The following is a 23,382-nucleotide window of genomic DNA, read 5'->3' on the forward strand; positions in this document are numbered from 1 at the left end:
CTGTTTATTTAACTTACATGCAGAGTACATCATGAGAAACGCTGGGCTGGAAGAAGCACAAGCTGGATCAAGATTGCTGGGAGAAATATCAATAACCTCAAATATGCAGATGACACCGCCCTTATGGCAGAAAGTGAAGAGGAACTAAAAAGCCTCTTGATGAAAGTGAAAGAGGAGAGTGAAAGAGTTCGCTTAAAGCTCAACATTCAGAAAACGAAGATCATGGCATCTGGTCCCATCACTTCATGGCAAATAGATGGGGAAACCGTGGAAACAGTGTCAGACTTTATTTTCTGGGGCTCCCAAATCACTGCAGATGGTGATTGCAGCCATGAAATTAAAAGGCGCTTACTCTTTGGAAGGAAAGTTATGACCAACCTAGACGGCATATTAAAAAGCAGAGACATTACTTTGCCAACAAAGATCCACCTAGTCAAGGCTATGGTTTTTCCTGTGGTCATGTATGGATGTGAGAGTTGGACTGTGAAGAAAGCTGAGCGCTGAAGAATTGATGCTTTTGAACTGTGGTGTTGGAGAAGACTCTTGAGAGTCCCTTGGACTGCAAGGAGATCCAACCAGTCCATTCTAAAGGAGATCAGTCCTGGGTGTTCTTTGGAAGGAGTGATGCTAAAGCTGAAACTCCAGTACTTCGGCCACCTCATGTGAAGAGTTGACTCATAGGAAAAGATTCTGATGCTGGGAAGGATTGGGGGCAGGAAGAAAAGGGGATGACAAAGGATGAGACGGCTGGATGGCATCACCGACTTGACAAATGTGAGTTTGAGTGAACTCCAGGAGTTGGTGATGGACAGGGAGGCCTGGCGTGCTGCCGTTCATGGGGTCGCAAAAAGTCGGACACAACTGAGCGACTGAACTGAACTGAACACTGTTGAATAATTACAAATAATTGTAAAATCTTGTTCTGGACAAATCATCTATATACTTTTTAAGATCGCCTTGGGTAAGAGAAAACAATGAGATGATTCTGATAAAGATGAGAAAGAAGAGGAGGATGGAATGGAAAAGGCAGAAGAGAAATAGGGAAAAGAAGGGAGAGGTGGGAAAGATGGAGAAAGATGACAGGGAAAGAAGAAGATGAGAAGGAGGAGGAGAAGAGGAGGGGGAAACGGGAAGAAGAGAAGAAGAAGATTCCAGGTAAACTTTTTTGAGTTTTTAACATATGCCAAGTTCTATATTCAGTGTTTTATTTGCCTTATTTCAATTTATCTTCCTAGTGAGCCTTTGAGCTTTGTAATATTACATCTTCATTTTAAGGGAAAGGAAACTGAGTCTCAGAGAGGTGAAGTCACATGCTAAGATCACACAGTTTGGAAGTAATACAGCAGAATCTGAATCCAGCTCTGCCTGCCCAGACTTCACAGTATCAGCCACTCACTAGAGGATACTCCTTGCACAGGTACTCTGTTGACTTTAGACCTACTAAAGATGTGAAGATAAGGAGGAGTTCAAAAGGTCACCTTCACAGTCCCATTCCAAATCTTCAACTAAGCCAATGTTCTCTAAAACCTGAATCCTCTCTTTAGAATGCTGCAGGTTTTGTGTATTTAAATTAAAAATGAAAAGACATACATTAAGTACAATTCTAATGCATTAAACATTCAAGAGCATAAGTTTAGTGGAAAGGTTAAATTTGAAGCAAAAATATAACTTGTCAGTTTCCAGTGAAAAAGCATTTGAATTCTAGTACATACCGGGCTCTGCAATAATTTTTTTTCCATGTAGCAGTTCTCCTAGGACCTGTTCTCTCACTTGCTTTCCTTCTATTATTCTTATACTCTCATGCATAAAAAGCAAGGCTTATATTAGGTTTTAAAGGATAAAATAGACTTCTTCCAAAATACTTGTGTTTCAAATAAACATCTAAAGCAAAATTTATAGTCCTTCTTAGGGTTCTGACTGTCCAAGAACTGCATATGCATTACATTTATGTCCTTTGCTTCCTACGGAGCATCAGACAATGCCATCAGAAAACATGACTGGGCAGGCATGGCTATGCCTCAGACAAATCACTGCCTATACAAAGCAACCAACGACAGCTTGTTTGCAGTCCCATACTGACAGATTTTAAGACTTGAAAGAGAGTTCTATTAATCCTCTTCCATGCAGTCTTAAAAGAAAAGGGAGGAAAAGAGAAGACAGAAAACACACATCACACCACAGACACACACACATATACACCAAGCAACAAGTTGCCTACATCCTATTATAACAATAGACATGGTCATAAAGCCATAGGAACAAATCCTCCAAAAATCATGAACAAGCAATAGAATCATTTTGTTTTCATACTACGCATGCCAGTCTTCTCTACCAGATACCTGTGAGCCTCCTCTATGTCAGACACTTTTTAATTGTTGGGAGTTAAAAGGGTGAACAAGAGATCCAGCTCTGAAGGACTGTATAGCACAGCTCTCCAATGAAAATACAGGGTGTTTTTAATAAAGTGTGATACTAATAAAATGCTGGTGAAACAAACAAAAGAAGTAACCCAATTTGGGGAGTAAGGAAAGGCCCTTCAGGAGCCCTACTAAGCTCAACCCTGAAAAATAAGTAGGAGAAGGTCAGTCTAAGAAAAAGTGGAGAGCAACAAAAGGATTTGGGGCTTAACTGCTAGCCCAGGTGCTCTCAAAATCTGGTCTCTGAACTACCAGCATCTGCATTACTTGAGAACTTGTTATAAATGTATCTTGGGCTCTACCCTAGACATAGTGAACCAAACACTCCAGGAACGAGACTCAACAGTCTGTGTTTTAACAAATTTTCTAGGTCATGCTTGCATGCCTGGAGTTTGAGAATCACTGGTATTGGGCTGGTCAAAAAGTTTGTTCGTTGAGGAAGATTTACAGAAAAATTCTGAACAAACTTTTTGACAAACCTAATATATTCAAAGGTGAACTAAAGACACAGAATGCCTGGAAAGCAAACAGGGTTGGGTGGGGATGTGGTGCAGATTTAGGCAGTGATATTGCTAGAGGGATGGACAGAGAGGTAGAAGCCAGGTTAAGAATGGCCTTGTATATTATGAATTTTTTTTTTTTTGGATTTTACCCAGAGAAGGATGAGCCATTAAAACATGATACTGTGAATACAAAAGACACCAAATAATGCTGGTGATTGTAAAACTATATGCAATCACAAAGATAGCACCAAATCCTATTCCAAAGACCGAAAACCCACTGCTGCACAATAAGTAGCCATTTGGAAAGGAACAGATTGAGCCCTACCTTTCTTTCTGGAGTCTTTCTTGGCGCTGGTTTTCACAGCTACTTGAAGTTCTGTCTCAGTTGACATCCTACTAAATCCTTAGTCCACTTCACACAGATCCCGGGCCTTGGCCAGGCTCATTGAGGACTCCTCTTCAAGAAAATGACTCCTCCTTTCAGAAACGACACCCCGAATTGTACATTTCATTCACTCCTTCCGAGCGCTGCAAATCAAGAGAAGAGAACACTCAGAATAACCACCCTGGTGAAGTCAGAAATTAGAAGGGCAAAAAGGAATTGTCAAACATACAAAAACAGGAAAACCTTGGTCTCCATGTATAAACTGCCCACATGGTTTCATTAAGCCATTGACAGGGCTCACACGCTCTCAAGGAAAGAGCTTGAGAGGCCTTATTTGCAAAACTCAAATAGAAAACACATAACAGATCTTTAAAACACCGGACTTTCAAGAAAAGCAAAACTCAATGCTTTATTTTCCATGTTTCTTATTGTCAAGCACGGAAAACCACCCAGAAAATGCAGGACAGGCGTTATTTCCTGAGCAGCTCCGTGGAGGCATTTCCAACAATAAGGCACCCATCCATCAGGCGAGCTTGACCAGAGCCTTGGCAGCTGAAGCAGATCATAGGGAAGTGACCTGTGGTCTGTCCCTCACGAGCAGGCATCAGAAGGGACATGCAGTTGACATACAATTGGGCTTCAAGGGTAAGGTGACAAATGGGGCTGAGAAACTTTCCAGCAAGCCAATTTTTATGTCAGCTTTCCCCCCCAGCTATATGAGCAGACAAGCATTTAATGTGGGGAGGAAGAGAAAAGGAAAAGAAGCAGGCAGACACACATTTCATCCCTCTTTCTGTAATAAACATGCATTGCACACTACTAGATACTATTAAGCTCAGACACTGTGCTGGGAAGAGATAATAATGATAATAATACCACTTCAATTACGGCCAGTATTTACTATACATTTACTATATACTGTGCCCTCAGCTCCCGCTGCACATACATTATCTCATTTGATTTCATTTAAATTGAATGAATGTATTCCTGGTGTCAAGTCAACAATCTTTCCCAGTGACTCTCTATCTCTGATAGTTACATGTGAGAGTTCAGTTGAAAATACACATTCAGGAGTTATTCATTTTTGAAGAATATTAAGATAAAGCTACTGGAAATGGATCTTCAAACTGTGCAGCCAATTCTTAGCTCCTGCAAAATAGATCTAGAACTGTTTAATCTGAAAAGGGTGACCCGGAATGCCAGTTTCAGCTCAATAAGAATAATAACCCAAGCCCCTTAATCATGCCAATTAAAGATGTCTTAACTAGAAAATGTTTAACGTAAAAGGCACACAAAAATTTAATAAGGCTTAAATATGGGGAAATTCACACCTTTATCCAAAGATATCTTATTTCCTTGTTGTTAACAAACTATTTTTTAACAAGGACAGTAGCCCTGAATGAATGTACTTACAGTATAGGACTTAAGACTGCAAATAAAGAAAATGGAATATTACTTTCCTAGAATGGGGTACATGGAAAACTACGTTGAAAATGAGCACTTTTCCCACCACTTCTGTGCCGTCTATCTGTATCATACCACTAAAGCTCTCATCTCCTTCCTAACCTCTTGCCCCCAAAAGACAACATTCCATAAGAGATGACAGAGTCACAAAATTTTGTCCTATAATGGAATACATAATTTTATTAATGCTACTAGTCACTTCATTTTAACAGATATCTACTAAGAACATAAGAAGGGCCAGGTGCAAGTGCTGGCTCATTCATGTCAACAGATGGTTATACTGTACAACCATGCAACCCAAGAGTAGAGAGTCAAGGCCTGATCTCTTGTCCTCAAAGAAGCTCAGTCTAGCAGAGGTGTTAGTCGTGTAAGATACTGAAATACACATGATCAGAACAAAAACAGATTGGGGCACAAAGAAGCAAGTTTTTTTGCTTTGTTTGAAACAGTCAATAAAGCTTCACAGACAAGAAGCTCTGCGCTGTGTGATCTTGAAGAATGATGCTTTCGTCAGGTGGAAGGCAAGGGAAAGGACCAATGGGTCCTAATGCATATATAATCAGTGAATAAATGGTTGTCTCAGGCAGAAGCATCAGCATGTCCAGGGAGGCTTTACGTTAACAACCAAATAACAAAAGGAAGCAGAAGTCTAGTAGGGAGGTGATATACTTTCCTAACTTCCCAATTTTCAATTGTGCTGTTACTTTTCTGTGGAAGTTTTCAAGTCTACCTTGACATTCTCAAGGTCCAGTTCAAAGAGGTATCTTAGGCAGAAAGATTTTCTGATCTCTCTGTTAAATGGAACTGTAACAGGGAAGAACAAATCTGACTCCATGTTGGATCTGTTTCTTTTACTTTAACCTTTGTACTCTATTGTTTTTGCTATAAGAATGTTGTCTATAGCCTGAAATATACAGGATAGCCCATTCACAAGGCTCTGACCTTTAAAGGTGTAACATTTTTCCATTCATATAGAGATAAAAAGTTGCAAGGCAGAAAGAAACATTTGTCTTGTTGAAGGTTTAGAGGAACATTGTGACCTGACCTACATGGACAGCTGCAAGAACAAAGGATTAAAACACCCAGAGGTGTGCAACAACCAACCATATACCCTCACCTTTTAGTATAAAAGCAGCCTGAATTCTAACTCAGGTAAGATGGTTCTTTGAGAAACTAGTCCACTATCTTTTTTCTCTGCTGGCTTTCTAAATAAAGTCACTATTCCTTGCCTGGACAACTTATCTCTTGACTTATTGGGGCCTGTTGTGCAGCAGCAGTATGAGCTTTCACTGGAAACAGTGTATCTCCTTACTTATGATCTGATTCTTGGCCATCTTCATAGCCTGAGCCACTTAGGAGCAATGTGATATTAAGGAAATTACTGAACCCCTCTTTGCCTAGTTTCTCTACCTTTATAATGGAGTAACAGTATCAACTTTATTAGAGTGGCTAAGGAAATTGTGATCACACATGGAACATGCTTGGAAGAGTGTCTGACACATCTCCTGGCAGGTACTCAATAAATACTAAGCACAAATAGTTTGCTGTGTTATGAACACAGGAATACAAGGTCACAACACAGACTCAGGGTCATATTGCTATCCTCTTTTTACAGAGGAGGAAACCATGGCAGGTTAAGTTTGCTTTCTAAAGACAAATTGTAGGAAATGGTAGGAGCTAAGATATTTCCATCATGCTGGGCTTGCACACAGTAGGTACCTGATCCATAAACATTGTCATGGACTGAAAAATCTGTGGGTTTTAAATCATTTCAAGCATTCTTAAAAGTCAGCGTATAAAACTGGATTAGATTTGCACCATTTTCTTCCCTTTGACTTTGTAAGCCATAATACAGCACCTCTGTCTATTCTGTGGGCATCTCCAGTGTCCGACTTGTTTAACAAAATGAGATTGTGTTCAAGTGTTATAAGCATTACTTGTGAATTCCTGAAGTACATCCCCATATCAATAAAGAAAGGAAACTAGCATCATCTTGAATAAAAATGTGCTTGAGAAAGCTTCAGTAAGAAGAGAACATTCTATGGCCAGGGCCCTGGCATTCCCTTTAATTTTCCAAAAGCCAGAGGTTGAGCAAATGCTGTGAAGTAGCTCCAAATTATTTAGGAAATTCGTTTCTTTGTAATTAAGGAGATTAAAGTCCTCTAGGCCCAGAAAACCACGTGACAACTCAAATCATTTTTCCCCAGTAAAAGCTGTGAAACCCTATCAGTTAAATTCAGGCTCGCCTAGAATTTTGAAATGCTTCAATAATGTTTCTTTGCTCCACACAATCTGCAGTAATTTAATATTCCTGAAGTGTGTCAGGTTTTTTATAATGAGCTCTTCAAATCTAAATGTGAATTATGTAACATTCCACTACAGACATTCTGTCTACTGAACTGCTTCTAAATGTAAAATCCCATGTTCAATGATGGGGGGTAGGAAGGGGCGGGGTGCAAAAATACCAAACCACAAAGCAGAGAAAACAGATAGGCCTTTTTTAATAAAACAAAGTACAAAGGTTTGAGCAGCTACAACAGAACAAACACACACTAAAACACCTACTATAATACACATTTATGTTCACTCTCCTTCCCTCCCACCCTCATACAATCGAAAGGTGAAACAGCTAAGTTTATGAGGACCCACTATTTGCCAGGAGAAGGGAATGGCAACCCACTCCAGTATTCTTGCCTGGAGAATCCCATGGACAGAGGAGCCTGGCAGGCTGCAGTCCATGGGGTCGCAAAGAGTTGGACGCAACTGAGCGACTAACACTACTATTACTACTACTACTGTTCTCCAGGTTGTCTTCTATGAACTTCTCATATATTATCTTATCCGATCCTTCAGTCACTCACTCGACAAATGAGAAAAGGGAGGCACAAGTTTAGTAGCTTGTTCACAGTCACGTGGCTAGTAGGTTGCAGAGCACAAGGCAGGGTGATGCAAGCCAATCTTCTCCCCAGTTTCACTCAAAACCCCCTTGAGGTCCATCAGCTGGAGAATGAATTAACAAAAGTCTGTCCATACAACGGAATACTATCCAAGCCCTAAAACAAAATGAAGAACTGATTCAGGCTGCAAGGTGAATGAACTCGGCAAACAACACGCCAAGTGAAAAAAGTTAAGATGAAAGGTCACTTATTGTGAAAATGGAAAATGATTCCATTTTCCTCCAGACTATCCAAAACAAATAATCCGAAGGGAGATAGAAAGCAGAGCAGGGGCTGCCAGGTGCTGGGGGAAGCAGGGAACGGGGACTGACACCTTCATGGCTACAGGGTCTCCTATGGTGGAGGTGAGGTGTTTAGGAACTAGATAGCAGTAACGGTTAAACAGCATTATGAGTAAAGCAAGTGACACTGAATTATATACATTAAAATGGTGAATTTCATATTATGTGAATTTCATCTCAATTTTAAAAAGGAAAAACAGAAAGTCAAAAACAACTCTCCCAGCCAGGTGCGCCGCATCCTTATTTAAGCACTGTGTGAGATGTTAAGACACTGAAAATTCCAGTCTAAAAGGACATCCAGTTTTAAAAACCAGATGAAGAGGTAGACTTCCAAGAAGCAGGACTTCAAGTGGCAGCAATTTGATGGATTAAAAATTGTACTACTACCTGACGCTTCATGATTTGGCATATCTTAATCACTTTCATATAAAGTATAAAGCACTGAAAACAGGCTATTTATCAATAAGGCACAAAGGTTTGCAACAGTACAGATAAGGAGTCTCAGTTTCCACATCAATATAATGGGAAGACCAACACCAAGAGTGCAAGATTTGGAAAATCAATGAGATTTGGGCACTTATAAAGCCTAGCTCAATATACAGTATGCCAGTCTTTATGTAAGAAAGGAGGATACATAAATCTGCTTATCTTTACAAAAAGAAACAGGACAAACAAACCAGAAAACAATGAAGCTGTTTCTCTACATGGGGAGATCCTAGATGTTACAATGACAGGATGACCAGGTAGAAAGACATGGCAGAGGGTCATACTTATCAGAGTAGATTTTTCCTTAATTTCTACATGTGGAAGCATATTAATGCTTCACATCTCAGATAAAAAAATAAAATTAACAGCAATGGAAAGTGGGGGAAGGGCTAAAACTGGAAGTGAACTGAAACAAATTCAATTGTATTTCAAAGGAGCATCATAAACAGTCACTGAAGGGGTGGGAGAGAAATCATTAATATGAATAACTTACAAACACAGAATTTAACTGTTTACAACCTATCATGAGCAGGACCAGGGCAGGGAGCACCGCAAACAAACCTTGAACTCCTTTTAGTAGGCTTTTTTTGGTAGTGTTAAGGGAAAAGAAATTATGAAACTATTCCAAATGTATTATGCTGCTGCTGCTAAGTCGCTTCAGTCGTGTACCCGACTCTGTGCGACCCCATGGACTGCAGCCCACCAGGCTTCTCCATCCATGGGATTCTCCAGGCAACAGTACTGGAGTGGGGTGCCATTGCCTTCTCCCAAATGTATTATAGGATTGGGCAAAGAAGTAAATTCTTTAATGTTCCTGGGAGCCAAGACTCTCACTGTTCAAGAATAACCATTAAAATATGGAAAGGGGGAAGCCAGGAAAGAGCCCTGTGGGGATAGTTTGGAAACTGGAGATTTCAGGGTTTAAACTCATGGTTTATAAAATAAACATGCATCTGCATGTAGGTGTGTGTACACGTGTTTATATGCATATATTTCCTAGCCCTGTCCACTGAACAGGTCTAGAAGCAAAGATTCCCCAGTGACAAGGTGATACCTTAATACCCAGATTTTAGTTTCTACTACAACTCTTAGTCAAAAGACCGAGAGTTTCTAGAAGTGGGCTCTTCCAGAGCTGTGACGGGCAGTTACAAGATGAACCCAACATATCCTATTGTCCCAGAAAGTCAATAAATGATAAATCCAGGAAGCCATCCATAGGTCTTAAAGTGTGTTCTCATTTGTTGTCTGTAGTTGCAAGCAGAAAATCTGTGATCATATAATGGAGACACTGAACAACACCTCCATCAAGTTATCAAAATTAACATTAACAGAGATGAAAAAAAACATTAACAGAGATGAGCAGATGGATATCAGGTAATATCCTGAGAAGACCACATCACTATGATGCAGTATTCTGGCCAGGAATCTAATAATAACATGCATACAAAAATGTGGAGAAAAGTCTATTCTTCAAAAATGGCAAACCAAAGACAAAGGTAGGCTGTGGAAATATTTTAGATTAAAACAACCTAAACAGGTACAACAACTAAGTGAAATATTAGATCCACTTTTTGGAGAGAAAACAAATGCTACAAAGGAAATCAGAGAGCCACTCGACAAATTTTAATATGGATGGCAAATTAGGTAAAAATATTCTATCAATGTTAAATTTATTTTAATTGATGTTTCCTATGGCTATATAGGGCTTCCCTGGTGGCTCAAAGGTTAAAGCGTCTGCCTGCAATGCGGGAGACCTGGGTTCAATCCCTGGGTCAAGAAGATCCCCTGGAGAAGGAAATGGCAACCCACTCCAGTATTCTTGCCTGGAGAATCCCATGGATGGAGGAGCCTGGTGGGCTACAGTCCACGGGGCCGCAAAGAGTCGGACACGACTGAGCGATTTCACTTTCATGGCTATGTAAGAGAATATACCTATTCTTAGAGAATGCATGCATGTGTATTCAGTTGCTTCAGTCATGTCCAACCCTTTGCAACCCCATGGACTGTAGCTTGCCAGGCTCCTCTTTAGATGGGAATCTCCAGGCAAGCATACTAGAGTGGGTTGCCATGCCCTCATTCAGGGGATCTTCCTGACCTGGAGATCAAGCTCGCATCTGCCTGCATCACCTGCATTGCAGGTAGATGCTTTACCCACTGAACCACCTGGGAAGCCCATTCTTAGAGAATACATACCAAATATTTAGGTATAAAGGGCTAAGCTACATGCACCATCCAAATGATTCAGGAAAAACAAATCTCGGACATGTATACAGCATATGTGTATGTATATCTATGGATATACACAGAGAGAATACACAAATACTAAAGCAAATGAGATAAAACTATTAGCAGGTGAATCTAAGTAAAGGGTGTAGGGTATCTTTTTGTATGTTCCTACACTTTTTTCTGTAATTCTGAAATTATCTTCAAATTAAAAAAAAAAAAAAAGCCTAGCTCAGACCATAACACACCCAAGTATGTAACAAAGCCAATTCTGGCAACACCTTTCTTTTTTAAAAAAAATCTCAGACCCAATTCCGGCTCCCTGGATGGACTGCTTTCTAATTCCCAAGGCTAGTTGAGTTTAAAATTAGTTTATGGCTGTCAGTTCTTATTATAGATTTCAACTTCATCCTGTATCTGCCTGGAATGCTTGACTTGACACAAGTCTCTTGACCAAGGTTGTTTCAAGCAGGTCTCTCTCTTCCTGAGCCCTGGACCTCCCCTCCAGACTTGCCTCCATGCCAGGAATTGCCCTTTAAGACTTTTTAATCAATTAACCCCAGAAATCACCACAAGCTCCTTTTGAGACAGGCCTGGAAACAGGGACCCTTTTCTTCAGTGCTGCAATGCGTGCAACTGAACATACCTCTCCTGGAACAAAAAAAACACAAAGAAACTGTATGGAACTGCATGCATGCGCAGTTGGGGCACATTCTGAACCCCAAAGATACAAGGAGACCAAAAACCCAATTGCTACTTTTGAGGAGCTGGGAGCAAAAAGCAGCATCCTGTGCATGCCCTCGGCATGCAACACCACCTAAGAGGTGGGCAAAACACCTAAGCCATCTACCCAGCCTGACCCCTGGACACACCCCTATCCTCACTCCATATAAGGAAAAAGCTTGCCCCTCTCTGGGAGCCAGCCAGCGAGGGAACCTATTGTTTGTTCTCATTCGCCCCTGCTGCAGCAGGTGCCCCAATAAAGGATTTCTTGTCTGGCCTCTGATCAATTTCTATTGATTAAAGAGGCCAAGAACCCTGGTTGGTAGTGCTAATTATGTAGCCAGAGTCAGCCTTTGTTGGGACCATCTCCCTCTCCATCCCTGGGACTATGACTTTAAACTATCAACCCTTTTTCTGTTTTTTTAATATGTCAAGGGCTAACTTATCTGACATATTTCATTTGGAAACTGCCCAAAATTTGCTCCTTCTCTATAATCCTTTTCAGGGTCAAGAGAATAGGAAAGAGCAAGGTTTTGTGGAGCCCAATGGCAGTGCTTATTTAATTCTGCCAGGGATATCAGAAATGCAAAGGCTATAAAACTGTAGTAGGATATCTGAAGGTAGTACATCTCTCTGCTGATAAAATAGCACCATCCTCACAGCCATCATTTGCTTAGACCAAACCCATCCAGAAAGATACCTACACTGACAGAACATATCCTGGGATTAAAACTCTGAAGGCCACAAAGTTGATAAATTAACAACCTCACAGCAGACCTGTTTTGCCACAACTGTACATGTCAGAAAAGGATGGAAAAAATCACAGAAGTAGGAGACCTCTCTTGGCCTGAGACATCATGTTAATTGTGTTGCTTGTTGGTTATGTTCACCTGACATTATGAAAAAAAATAAAAAGAAGTCAGGGAGCTTATATAAAGTTTCATATACACTCATTCTCCAGAAAAGGATAAAATTAATGAATGAAGAAAACTGGAGTGAAGGGGAACAAAGAATCGGAAATGAAGGCAGAGGTAGAAAAAAGACTAGGACACAAAAACAATCTTGAGGTTGCAGAAAATAAGCTGTAAGTTTATTGACATCCTAGAGGACAAAGCAAAAAAGGAAATGTGATCAGTTACAGGTTCCACAAAGGCCATGCCCAAATAACCTTAAGCCAGAAACAAAATGAAAAGGGTCTATAGGCTTTCGTAAAATCAACAGTGTATGGTCCCATGGACGTGAACATCAGCACTGTCTCTCTCTAAAAAAAAAAAAAAAAAAAATCCAACAGGGAATTTTCAGTGTTCCTTAACTTATGTGAAGAGTATAATACTAACGCATAATGTGCTCAGTCGCTCAGTCATGTCTGACTCTTTGTGACCCCATGGACTGTAGCTCGCCAGGCTTCTCTTTCCATGGAGAATCTCCAGGCAAGAATACTGGAGTGGGTTGCCATGACCTCCTCCAAGGGATCTTCCCAACCCAGGGATAAAACCCAGGTCTCCCGCATTGCAGGTAGATTCTTTACTGTCTGAGTCCACCATGGAAGCCCAAGAATACTGGAATGGGTAGCTTATCCCTTTCTCCAGGGGATCTTCCTGACCCAGAATTAAACTGGGATCTCCTGCCTTGCAGGCAGATTCTTTACCAGCTGAGCTACCATAGAAGCCCCTAAAGCGTAATAGCGGTAGTAGTTTTAAATACAGTCAAAACAATCTGACTCAAGTTGTTTTAAACTCTCTCTGAACAAAGCATGCTTTCTTTTAACTTGAAAAATAAACCACTGGGATCTTGCTATACAGTTATCTGGTAGTCTGACATTTCTAGGGCAGATCTAGAATGAAAAAAACTAAATGGTCCATCAGTTTACTCATCTGTAAAATGGGATAATGCTGGCTATAATTCATGGGATTAAATGAACAGGAATAAATGAAAGTTACGTGAAAGTACTTTGGGGAAAATAAAATGCTCCACTCCAGAAGACAGGTACTGCTATTACTCAGGTATCTGACATCCTTTAGTAAGGAGATGACAGGAGGAACAGAAGGTGTTTCTTTAATCAAACTCAAAGCTCACAAAAGTCAGAACCAGATTTCAGCAATATTGAAGGAATTTATGTGACAGCAACATGGCATACTTAGGAACATTTCATTTAACTAATGGATCACACAGTTTCATTGAGTATTTACTGCACCATGAAAATTCATTACATAAACTAATAGAGGATCAGAAAAAAAGTGTATAAGCTTAAAATAATTCCATTAGTGTTTTCAATACTTGGGGCCTGACTTCTAACCAACCTTCTAAAATCTTTACCTATGATTTTACAAAAATGTATCAGTAAGTGGCAGAACCTAAAGCAATAGCTGAGGGCTGGGTTGGACTCCTGCCTTACTCTCCCACTGACTGTTTATGTACTTTCAGGTACTTTAGCTATCAAACTAGTCTGAGCCTCAATTTATTCATCTGTACAATGGGCAATCCAGGGACCCCACAGTCTTCAAACTAGGGAGTAGGCAGCCCAGACAGGATTGAAAAAAAAAAAAAATCCACTGAAGTGAAGACATCAATCTCTGTAATAGCTACTTACAATTATTTTAATATGAAAAGTAGATAGTTTATTCCTTTAACATGAAGATTCACAATAGCATATGTATATAAATTTTTGTATCTAAAAATTCATGTGCTGCTGCCAGGTGCAAATTTCAAATTGATTCATTAGTGGGAGAAAGAAGAAGTGATTAAAGAAACATCTACTAGCAGATGACAGGCTTCCCTGGTAGCTCAGTTGGTAAAGAATCCGCCTGCAATACAGGAGACCCTGGTTTGATCCCTGGGTTGGGAAGACCCCCTGGAGAAGGGAAAGGCTACCCATTCCAGTATTCTGGCCTGGAGAATTCCATGAACTATATGTATAGTCCATGGTGTTGAAAAGAGTCGGACACAACTGAGCAACTTTCACTTCACCAGCAGGTGACAGAGGGATACCACAATGATTGAAGAGGGGAGTGGCTGATACAGCTCAATTCTTTCAAGATGATGCTAACCTAGGAATTGCCCTGGGGCTGGAGACCAACGATGGTGGGGACAAGGGGACCAACTGGGAGACTGCTTGCATCAGTGGAGCTACTGAGTTTAAAAGCTTATGCTCTTAAATTTTTCTTTCCAAAGATACTCTAGATAAATGAATTCTCAGGAAGAAATACTAAAAGAGCAAATATCTCTAATTCCTTCAGCACATAGCCAGCAAGTTACTGGTTCTATAAACCAAATCAATTCTATATACGTTTCTAAGCACCTACTCTGTACACAGAAGACTACATGGGCAAGTTACAGAGAGAGATGAATCAAAGCCTGGTGACTGCTACACCCTCCCAGGGATAGGGACTGGCCTCAGGTGGTCTTCATACCTCTTCCCCAACGCCGGTCCTAAAACTCCACCTCCATCATCACCTAGCTTCTTAGCCAATGCCTGTCCTCATTTTGACCACACAAGCCACATGACATTGCGGGGCACAACGTCTATCTGCTCTTGGAGACTGAATGCCCTCTACTATTATCCCCATTTCCTCCATGATGTGACTGAGTAACTTGAACTATGGCCATTCCCCGGGGCCTTATAGAAAGAAAAGACAAGTATTTAATGAGGCCCTCCCAGTGAAGTGGATTTTAAATAAGCAAGCATTGCATTTGGCAGCTTCACCTACTGATGTAGCTAAAATATATACCGCTGTTATTGACTCTCCTTTGCTCAAGCTGCGTTTCATTATCTTCAAAGTTGACAGTGGGGAAGAGAACCACACAGACTAACATCTGCCAGTAGTAAGCTGGGTGAGAAAGACAGATGTCCCCAAGCTGTGCAGTACCCAGGGTGGTCCTGGGCATGGGCTCATCCCTAGATGGTCTACATCCCAGTGCCTGTTCTGACCACAGGGGGCACCTTCCCACTAGCTGCACTCAAGGGAGATCTCAGCACAGAGATGCCACCCTCTCATTAACCAGAGAGCCAAGGAATGGGCATGTTCCCTCCAACCACTGACACCCCATTTTAATTTTTCTCTCGCTTCTCAAACATCAATTTTTTCTACCTTCCTTTGGAAAAAAACTAAAGAACCCATCATTTTCCTTTGCTTCACTAACGACTTGCTAGTCCAATCTCAATTACTGTAAAATGGAATACATGGATAGCTCAAATTTTCTCTACAAAAGGATTCGCTCTTGATGGGAAGCAACCCAATTTCCACAATTATCTCGCTCACAAAACGTATCCACAACAATGATAACCGTGGGGTTGTGTTTTGCTCAAGCCATAAATGAGGACGGATGCTCTGACAAAGGAGCGTGTGTTGCCCGTTGTTTCCTGATGTGTGAATGTATTTATGTGAACCTTCTCACGGGATCTTAAAAAACTTCCATCACATTCAGCAAATACCGAGCAAACTGCAAACACGGATTCTTTACCAACTGAGCTATCAGGGAAGCCTGCCATCTGCTAGTAGATATCTCCTGTCCACACAATACCCTCTTCACTGTCACACCCAGCAAATGCCTTCAACTGTCAGCTGAAGCTCCCCTCCGTGGGGAAGGCTTCCTTACCACGTTCACCCTTCCCCTGGAGCACTGGCCTCTAGTGATGAGTAAAGCAATGCAGGGCAGAGGCTCCCAAGCTTTGTTGCACGTTGAAATCATCTGAGGAGGTGGAAAGACTATTTACGTTTGGCTTCCCAGGAGGCTCAATGATAAAGAATCTGCCTGCCAATGCAGGAGACCCAGGTTCCACCCCTGGATTGGGAAGATCCCCTGGAGGAGGAAATGGCAACCCAGTCTAGTACTGGTGCCCGGGAAATCCCATAGAAGAGCCTGGCTGGCTAGAGTCCATGGGGTTGCAAAGAGTCAGACACAATTTAGCAACTGAGCACACACACCCATTTCAAGGTTCTCATTTAACTGCTCTGAGGTTCCACCTGGGCATTGGGATGCTTAAAAATCTCCCCAAGTAATCTGAATATGCGGCAACATAGTAGGGAAATGCAGGCACAATGGTAAAGAGAATTCACAAGTTTCCAGGCCTTTGTGATCCACTCCCTGGTCCCACATGACTGGGTCTGTTATTAGATTCCCCTGACTCTGAACACTGCAAAATACTATGGCTCTGAGAATATTCACCAGATATGGTTAGTGTATTAAATGACATAATTTATTTAAGATGCTTAACACACAGTGGTAAGTGCTGGGGTTAGGTAGGAAAATACCCTACCTCGCAAAGATGTCCATGCCCTAGTCACTGTTATATGATTTTAGATAATTTAGATAATGGGAATCTGGACTTCTGAACTGATGAGGTCATACAGAGGCCTTGCCTGTATTCTGCATTTGGACTGGATGTGAATTTGTGGGGGCCAGAAAGTGGACCAGAAGAGTCAGAATAATGGCCCCTCCTGGAGATGTCCACTCCCTAATCTAAGTCCCAGCTTAGCAACCATTAGGCATAAGGTATAAACTTTTCAGCTTCACAGAGTCCATTCTTCATTGTTCAGTCACTAAATAGTGCCTGACTTTCTGTATAAACTGTAGCACGCCAGGTTTCTCTGTCTTTCACTATTTCCGGGAGTTTGCTCAGATTCATGTCCATTGATTTGGTGATGCTATCTAACCATCTCATCCTCTGCCATCCCCTTTTGCCTTCAGTCTTTCCCAGCATCAGGGTCTTTTACAATGAGTCAGTTCTTCGCATCAGGTGGCCAAAGTGTTGGAGCTTCAGGTTCAGCATCAGTCCTTCCAATGAACATTCAGGACTGATCTCCTATAGGACTGACCAGTTTGATCTCCTCCCAGTCCAAGGGACTCTCAAGAGTCTTCTCCAGCACCACAATTTGAAAGCATCAATTCTTCAGCACTCAGCCTTCTTTACGGTCCAACTCTCACATCCATACATGACTACTGGAAAAACCATAGCTTTGCTAAGTCTATCCCTTATCCAAGGACAATTCACTGGATGATCAGAGTCACAGTTTGGCCTCGCAGGAAGAGTTAGATCCAGATTGGACATATGAAAAGATGGGTATATTCTCTCTCCCAAGAATCTGAACTCGTTAATACAGATTCTGTCCACAAGTAACAGGGCCAGAAGTGAAAAGATACACATAAAGAGGCTCTGAGGCAGCAAGGGGAGACAGCAGAAGTTATGAGTAAGCAGAAGTGGAGAAGCCACCAGGCGGAGAAATATATGTACAACTAGGGGAGAGACAGAGATCACTTTCCGTAGAAGTAGAAACAGGGTACCCAATGGCAGGGACAGAACAGTATCCTGTGCAATTGGAATGAGTTGACCTAGTCCCGGAGAGATATCCAGGATCCTTCCTGCTATGAAATCACACCCCAATGGCTGGGATGCTAGGCTGTGTGACAACTCTAAGATTATAGAGGAACTCCTTCTGCATAGATTACTCTTGCAGAAATTCCTGCTGTGCATGGCCTTACAATGTCACATTCCTTCCTGTGACGGGGCTGTAACAAACAGCCTAAGACTCACACCCTGCTGTTCTTACCTGTACCTCTCATTTGAACCCTTAATTACATCACTCTTCATATCTTGCAGCTGACAACGTTGGAAATTCATGAACATCACCATTTCACAGACTGGCCTTGGCTTTCAAATTATGGCTCCACTAAGTCCCAGTTCTGTGACTTTTGGCAACTCCACTGAAGTTTGTACTTTACCCCTAATGGCTGCTAAGCAGAATAAATAAGATGACATATGCAAATTGTACAGGAGAGAGTCATTCCATATTGTTCTCTTTTCCTTCCCTCTAGTTCATTTGCATATCATTATTTGGAAGGAAAGGAGAGAAATTTCTGCTATTTATTTCCTATACCATATACCTATTAACTTTTCAACAGACACCTGTCAAAATGAATCAGGAAACAATTACCAAGAACCATCTCTGCTATGATGTGAAGTCTGATATGTTAACCAGACCTTCGGGCTCTTGACCGGCACATCTTCCCCAGACTTACAGTCCAGTCCATCCTTCTTGAAGGAAACACACGCTGAGGCCACACTACATCAGTCATAGATCCCAGAGCACAGCTTGGTTACCCAATGCTATACCTCCTCATCTAATCAAACTCAGCCCACTCTTTGAGGTCCCGTCCTGAAACAGATGACATACTGAAGATAGTATTATTGCAAAGAGTTAGTACAAAGATTATGTGCCCAAGAGTGGGCTGAGTGGAAGGTTAACCTTGACGGATAGGCCAGGATCCCTATAGGATCCTGGATAGGATAGGGCTAGAATAGCAGAACCTGTTACTTCTCTTAGGCTTGAAGGGGTAAGAGAAGGGAAGGGTGACCGGAATGGGGAGCAAACTCAGTAGAAAACATTGCCATAAATGGAGTGGTGACATGCAGTCTAGGATACAGCAAGTCCAAGGCAACCCTATGATAAGAGAAAGCCTAAAAGCTGAGCAAAGCACACAGACTTCTTCATTCTCCTTCCTGTCCACCCTTCAGCCTCCTGCTAGAACTCAGCATTGGCTATTTCTAAGAAGAGGCCAAGAGGCCAGGAAGCCCATGGATGCAGTCCACGCAGAGGGAGGGAGGGAAGAGGGAGAGCAGAGCACATCCTGGAAGAGCTGGCAGAAGACAGCTAGTTCAAGGTCCAAGGGCAGCTCCTCCTCCAGGAAAGCTAGTCACAGCCTTCAGCATTCCTAAGGAACGTCAAGCCTATACGTCTCTTGTGACAGAGCATGAAACTGAAGGGAGAAACAAAGAAAGGAAAATATAATTACAGTTGTGATTACACTACTACATGCCACATTCTGCGATAAGCAGGCTACATGCCTTGTCTCATTCATCTTTACAACATAGGAAGGCTTATTACCTTTGTTTTGAATAAGTAGAAACTGAGGCATCGAACTGATGCAACATCAAGCCCCAGGTGGATCCAGATCTAGAACCCAGATGCACCTATCTCCCAACATCACACTGTTTCCATAAATTCACCCTGTGTTGCATACATTGCCACTTTCTGATCTACCCTCAACTTGTCCCTTGATGAGCATGAAGGCCGCCTGAGGTGATGGACAGTCTTCCATTCCTTTTACATCTCAGTTTGCCCCTGTGCTAATGAGATGTTAGAAAGTCCCACCTATAGATGAACAAATAAAATCACAAAAAACTTTGAAATCCCCACAATCCTATTTTTCTTCAGTTTAAAAATAAGCTGTTTTGCCAAACAGTCAGAAACTTCTTTTTCCTCTTTAAACGGACTTTTTTTTTTTTTTTAACACACATCTCATATTGGGATTCACAACTCATCACTCCTGCAAGAAATACCCCCAGGCTCCTTGTCTATTCAGGAAAGCACTTGGTAAATTTGGAAAACAGTTTAGATGAATTTCTGCCTGCCAAGTACGAGGATTCTGGGTAGACTTCTCTTAAACAAAGTTTTAAAAGAAATATTTGCTGGTTTCCTTAAGCACACCCAACAATAGTTTTTTTATTTTAATGGGCTCTGGTTCAAGACTTTAATACTAATTTGAAAACACACGTGTACACACATACAATATGATTAATAAATAACACAACCATGCAGCTCTGAATAGCTGACACTACATGGTTACATGTATGTAATGTTACCTGGTGAGTATTTCTATGCTATGCTTATGCTAAATCGCTTCAGTCATGTCCGACTCTGTATGACCCCATAGACGGCAGCCCACCAGGCTCCCCCGTTCCTGGGATTCTCCAGGCAAGAACACTGGAGTGGGGTGCCAATGCCTTCTCCGGGTGAGTATTTCTAAAAGCCCTCAAATGCCTTTCTGATATTTTATCATTGACTCCTTTAGCCCTCTCTGCAGGGAAGCAAGGGTGAGCTGGCCTGAGCTCCATGTGGAGGTTGAGGTCTGAAGCCCAAAGAGCTCCATTCCACACTCCCATCTTCATTTGGTACGAAGACAACACATCCTTGTCAGAACACAGCAACAGGGAGAGGAAAAGATCTCCAGCTTCTCTTTGGAGGGTGCCCTCTGGTCTCCCCTTCATCTCTGCACTCATTTGACATTTCCTTTCTAAAGACTGTCAACGTTTTGCCAACTACTTTCCTGTCCACACACTCATTTCCTCTACATGACACCGCAGGAAGGTAGGCTCTGCTGTCCCTATTTTGCCAGGTTCGGACAAGAAGAGATGGGCCAGTGGTTTTCCAGCTGGGTAGTGTTGAAAATAGGACTGGAATTCATGTTTCTGGATTCCAAGATCTTTTTTTCATACCTTGACACCTAGCTCTGTCTTATGTTTCCCTGTAGATCATCTAGAGTTAAAATTAATACTATGGGGATGAGGGCGGGATGAGAGTAAGAGGTCAGGACCCCATGGCCAGGATGGCTGGTATGTTAGCTGGTCCCAACCCTCCTCTCTCACTCCCAGCTGCCAAGACCACACCTCCTTTATCTGCTGACTCCAGGCCACACCTCCTCCAGTCTGATGGAATTCTGTACCTTTGCACAGCCACCTGGGCCAAGCCAGTAGGGTCACTGGCCCCAATAAAATGATGCCTTTTCCCTCCTTGGAGGGAACTTCAGCCTCTGGTCATTCAAATTTACAGTCTAAATTAGGAATATTCATCATTTCAAATGTACAGTCTAAATCAGGAATATTCATTATATTAGAAATAATATCCATGTTAACTCTATTCTTATAGAGATAGCAATACTAAATGACTTCCAAGAGCCAAACTGGTAAATGAGTGACTCCAGATTTTTAATTAGGCTTATCTTTAAAAAATGAGTCAGTGTCCAGAAAATAGCAAAATTCTGTAAAGCAATTATCCTTCAATAAAATATAAATTAATTAATTAAAAAAAAAAAACCTGAGTCAGTGTCAATCAGGTGCCTATCAATAGGAAGTTTCCAGAAAGCAGCCAGCAGGTCCTGCAAATTCGCATGGCATTTGTGATTTTGTAGGTATTACCTGCTAATATCCGTCCACAGAAGAAGGGATACATGATCAGAAGAAGCATGAAAAGATCTCTTTCCCCAGGAATTCCAGGGAGAAACACCCACAAAAAATTCAGTGGTTAAAAACGGGGACATGAAATACTCCTTTGAAAATACTCCTTTGAAAATGAAAGCTATTTCTGAATCCTTTCCCCAAGCTCAAGTCAAGAACTTAAGATGGGAATTAAAAAAAAAAAAATCAAAAGTGAATCATAACATACATATATTTTTTAGTTTTTTTTTAATATTTTTAAAGTACCATTTTAAAACTGTCAATTTGATAAGTAATGACTTTTCATCTCCTTTTCTCCAACCATGCTGTTGGCAGAGTGCCATGAAATCACAATAAAGTAAGAAGTTGCTTCCAATAAATCAGGATTCTACAGCTAAAAAGTATGTTCACCTTTGTGTGTCCAAATAAAATTCTCTTAATGCCCTTGGAAAAAACACAAACTCTTTGTCTCTTTTTGATAGACTGAGAAGCTAGAGCTCCAAGAAAGAAGCTGACTTACCCAGAGGCCCAGTACTAGTAACCAGCTGTATCCAAGTTAAGACTGAAGTTGTTAGGCTTCCAGTGAGGAGCTCTAAAGCTAGAAAGGATCTTGGATGGCATTAAGACCATGGCCTAGAGACTTCATTTTTCAAATAATAACTGTATCTTAGGGAGATTGAATGGTTTGCCCAGAGTCACCCAAATAATAAGCTACATAAAACAACTAGCCAGGTCATCTGATTCCTAGTCCTTTTCTGACACCACCACAGTCCAACATATTCTCCATTTGTAACATAAGCCATAGAAAACACTTCTATTCAGTTTAATTTTATTAGACAATTTCTAACGTATCATTTGCTTTTACAAAATTCCTGCCCCAAGAACAAGCTGTTTTTTTAAACATTTCAAAAAGCATAAAAGAAACCTTTAAAAAAAAAAAAAAAAAGAGTTAGACTTCAGCTCACGATATAGACAGAAAGTGCCCCCTGCTCAGAACAGAATTTACAAAACCGGAGCTGCACAGGGTGACATTCTAGAAAGCATTTCCCTAGAACTTTAGCAGAGGACAGAAAGAGCTCCTACCAGGGGAAACACTTCAGCACACTAGAAGTAAACAACACCCGAGAACCTGAGCAAATTAATTTCTAATAAAGAGCTCTACTCAGAGATTTTTTTAAATTAAATGTTACATTACCCATGTGATCAGACTGCAAAGAACAGCTCCTGAAGAGATAACTGCCCAGCCCAGAGCCACTCCACAAAGAAGGAAGGGCAAAGTTCACAGCTGGGAATCACAATTAGAAGTTTCAGTGATTGCCAGAGAAGGGGTTTGGCAAGGCGTGATCACGTGGGGTGAAGCATACGTGTTCTGCCACGAACACCATCAGAACAAGGAAGTGCAAGCAGAGCACCCCCGATCCCAACTCCAAATATATTTCTTTATTCATTCAGTCAAAAGAGTTTAATTTACTGACTGAAGGCTGTTTGCCATGCATTGTTCAGTTGTGAGAATGTGGCTTATGTCCTAGTGAAAGAAGACAAACAAAAACAAATGAAAAAGTCAAGTGCAGGCAGACCTCAGAGATGTTGTGGGTTCCAGACTCTCTGCGATTAAGCAAACAGCACAATAAAGCAAGTCACGCGAGTTTTTTGGTTTCCCAGTGCATATAAAAGTTAAGATTACCTTATACTGCAGTCGATTAAGTGTGCATTAGCATTAGGCCTAAAAAAACAATACACATGCCTTAATATAAAAACCCTTTATTACTTAAAAAATGCTAACCATCATCTAAGCCTTCAGTGAGTCATAATCTTTTTGCTAGTGGAGCATTTGAAATAACTGCAACAATTATCAAAATGTGACACAGAAATATGAAGTAACTAAATGCTGTAGGAAAAATGGTAAGGATAGACTTGCTCAACACAGGGTTTCCCCATACTTTCAATCTGTT

The 23,382-nt window shown here is 41.3% G+C and overlaps 1 protein-coding gene across 1 annotated transcript in view; it reads right to left on the reverse strand.

Annotated features, from left to right (window-relative positions):
* Positions 1-23,382, reverse strand: part of DAB1 (Dab, reelin signal transducer, homolog 1 (Drosophila)) — a 451,043-nt gene that overhangs the window by 288,863 nt on the left and 138,798 nt on the right. The window contains exon 2 of the mRNA XM_010855870.1: positions 3,246-3,448. Coding sequence (XP_010854172.1) covers positions 3,246-3,312 — 67 coding nt within the window. The 5' untranslated portion in view covers positions 3,313-3,448. The remainder of the gene's footprint in view (positions 1-3,245; positions 3,449-23,382) is intronic.

This window comes from Bison bison, unplaced genomic scaffold, assembly GCF_000754665.1.
Source record: "Bison bison bison isolate TAMUID 2011002044 unplaced genomic scaffold, Bison_UMD1.0 scf7180017864369, whole genome shotgun sequence".
NCBI lineage: Eukaryota > Metazoa > Chordata > Mammalia > Artiodactyla > Bovidae > Bison > Bison bison.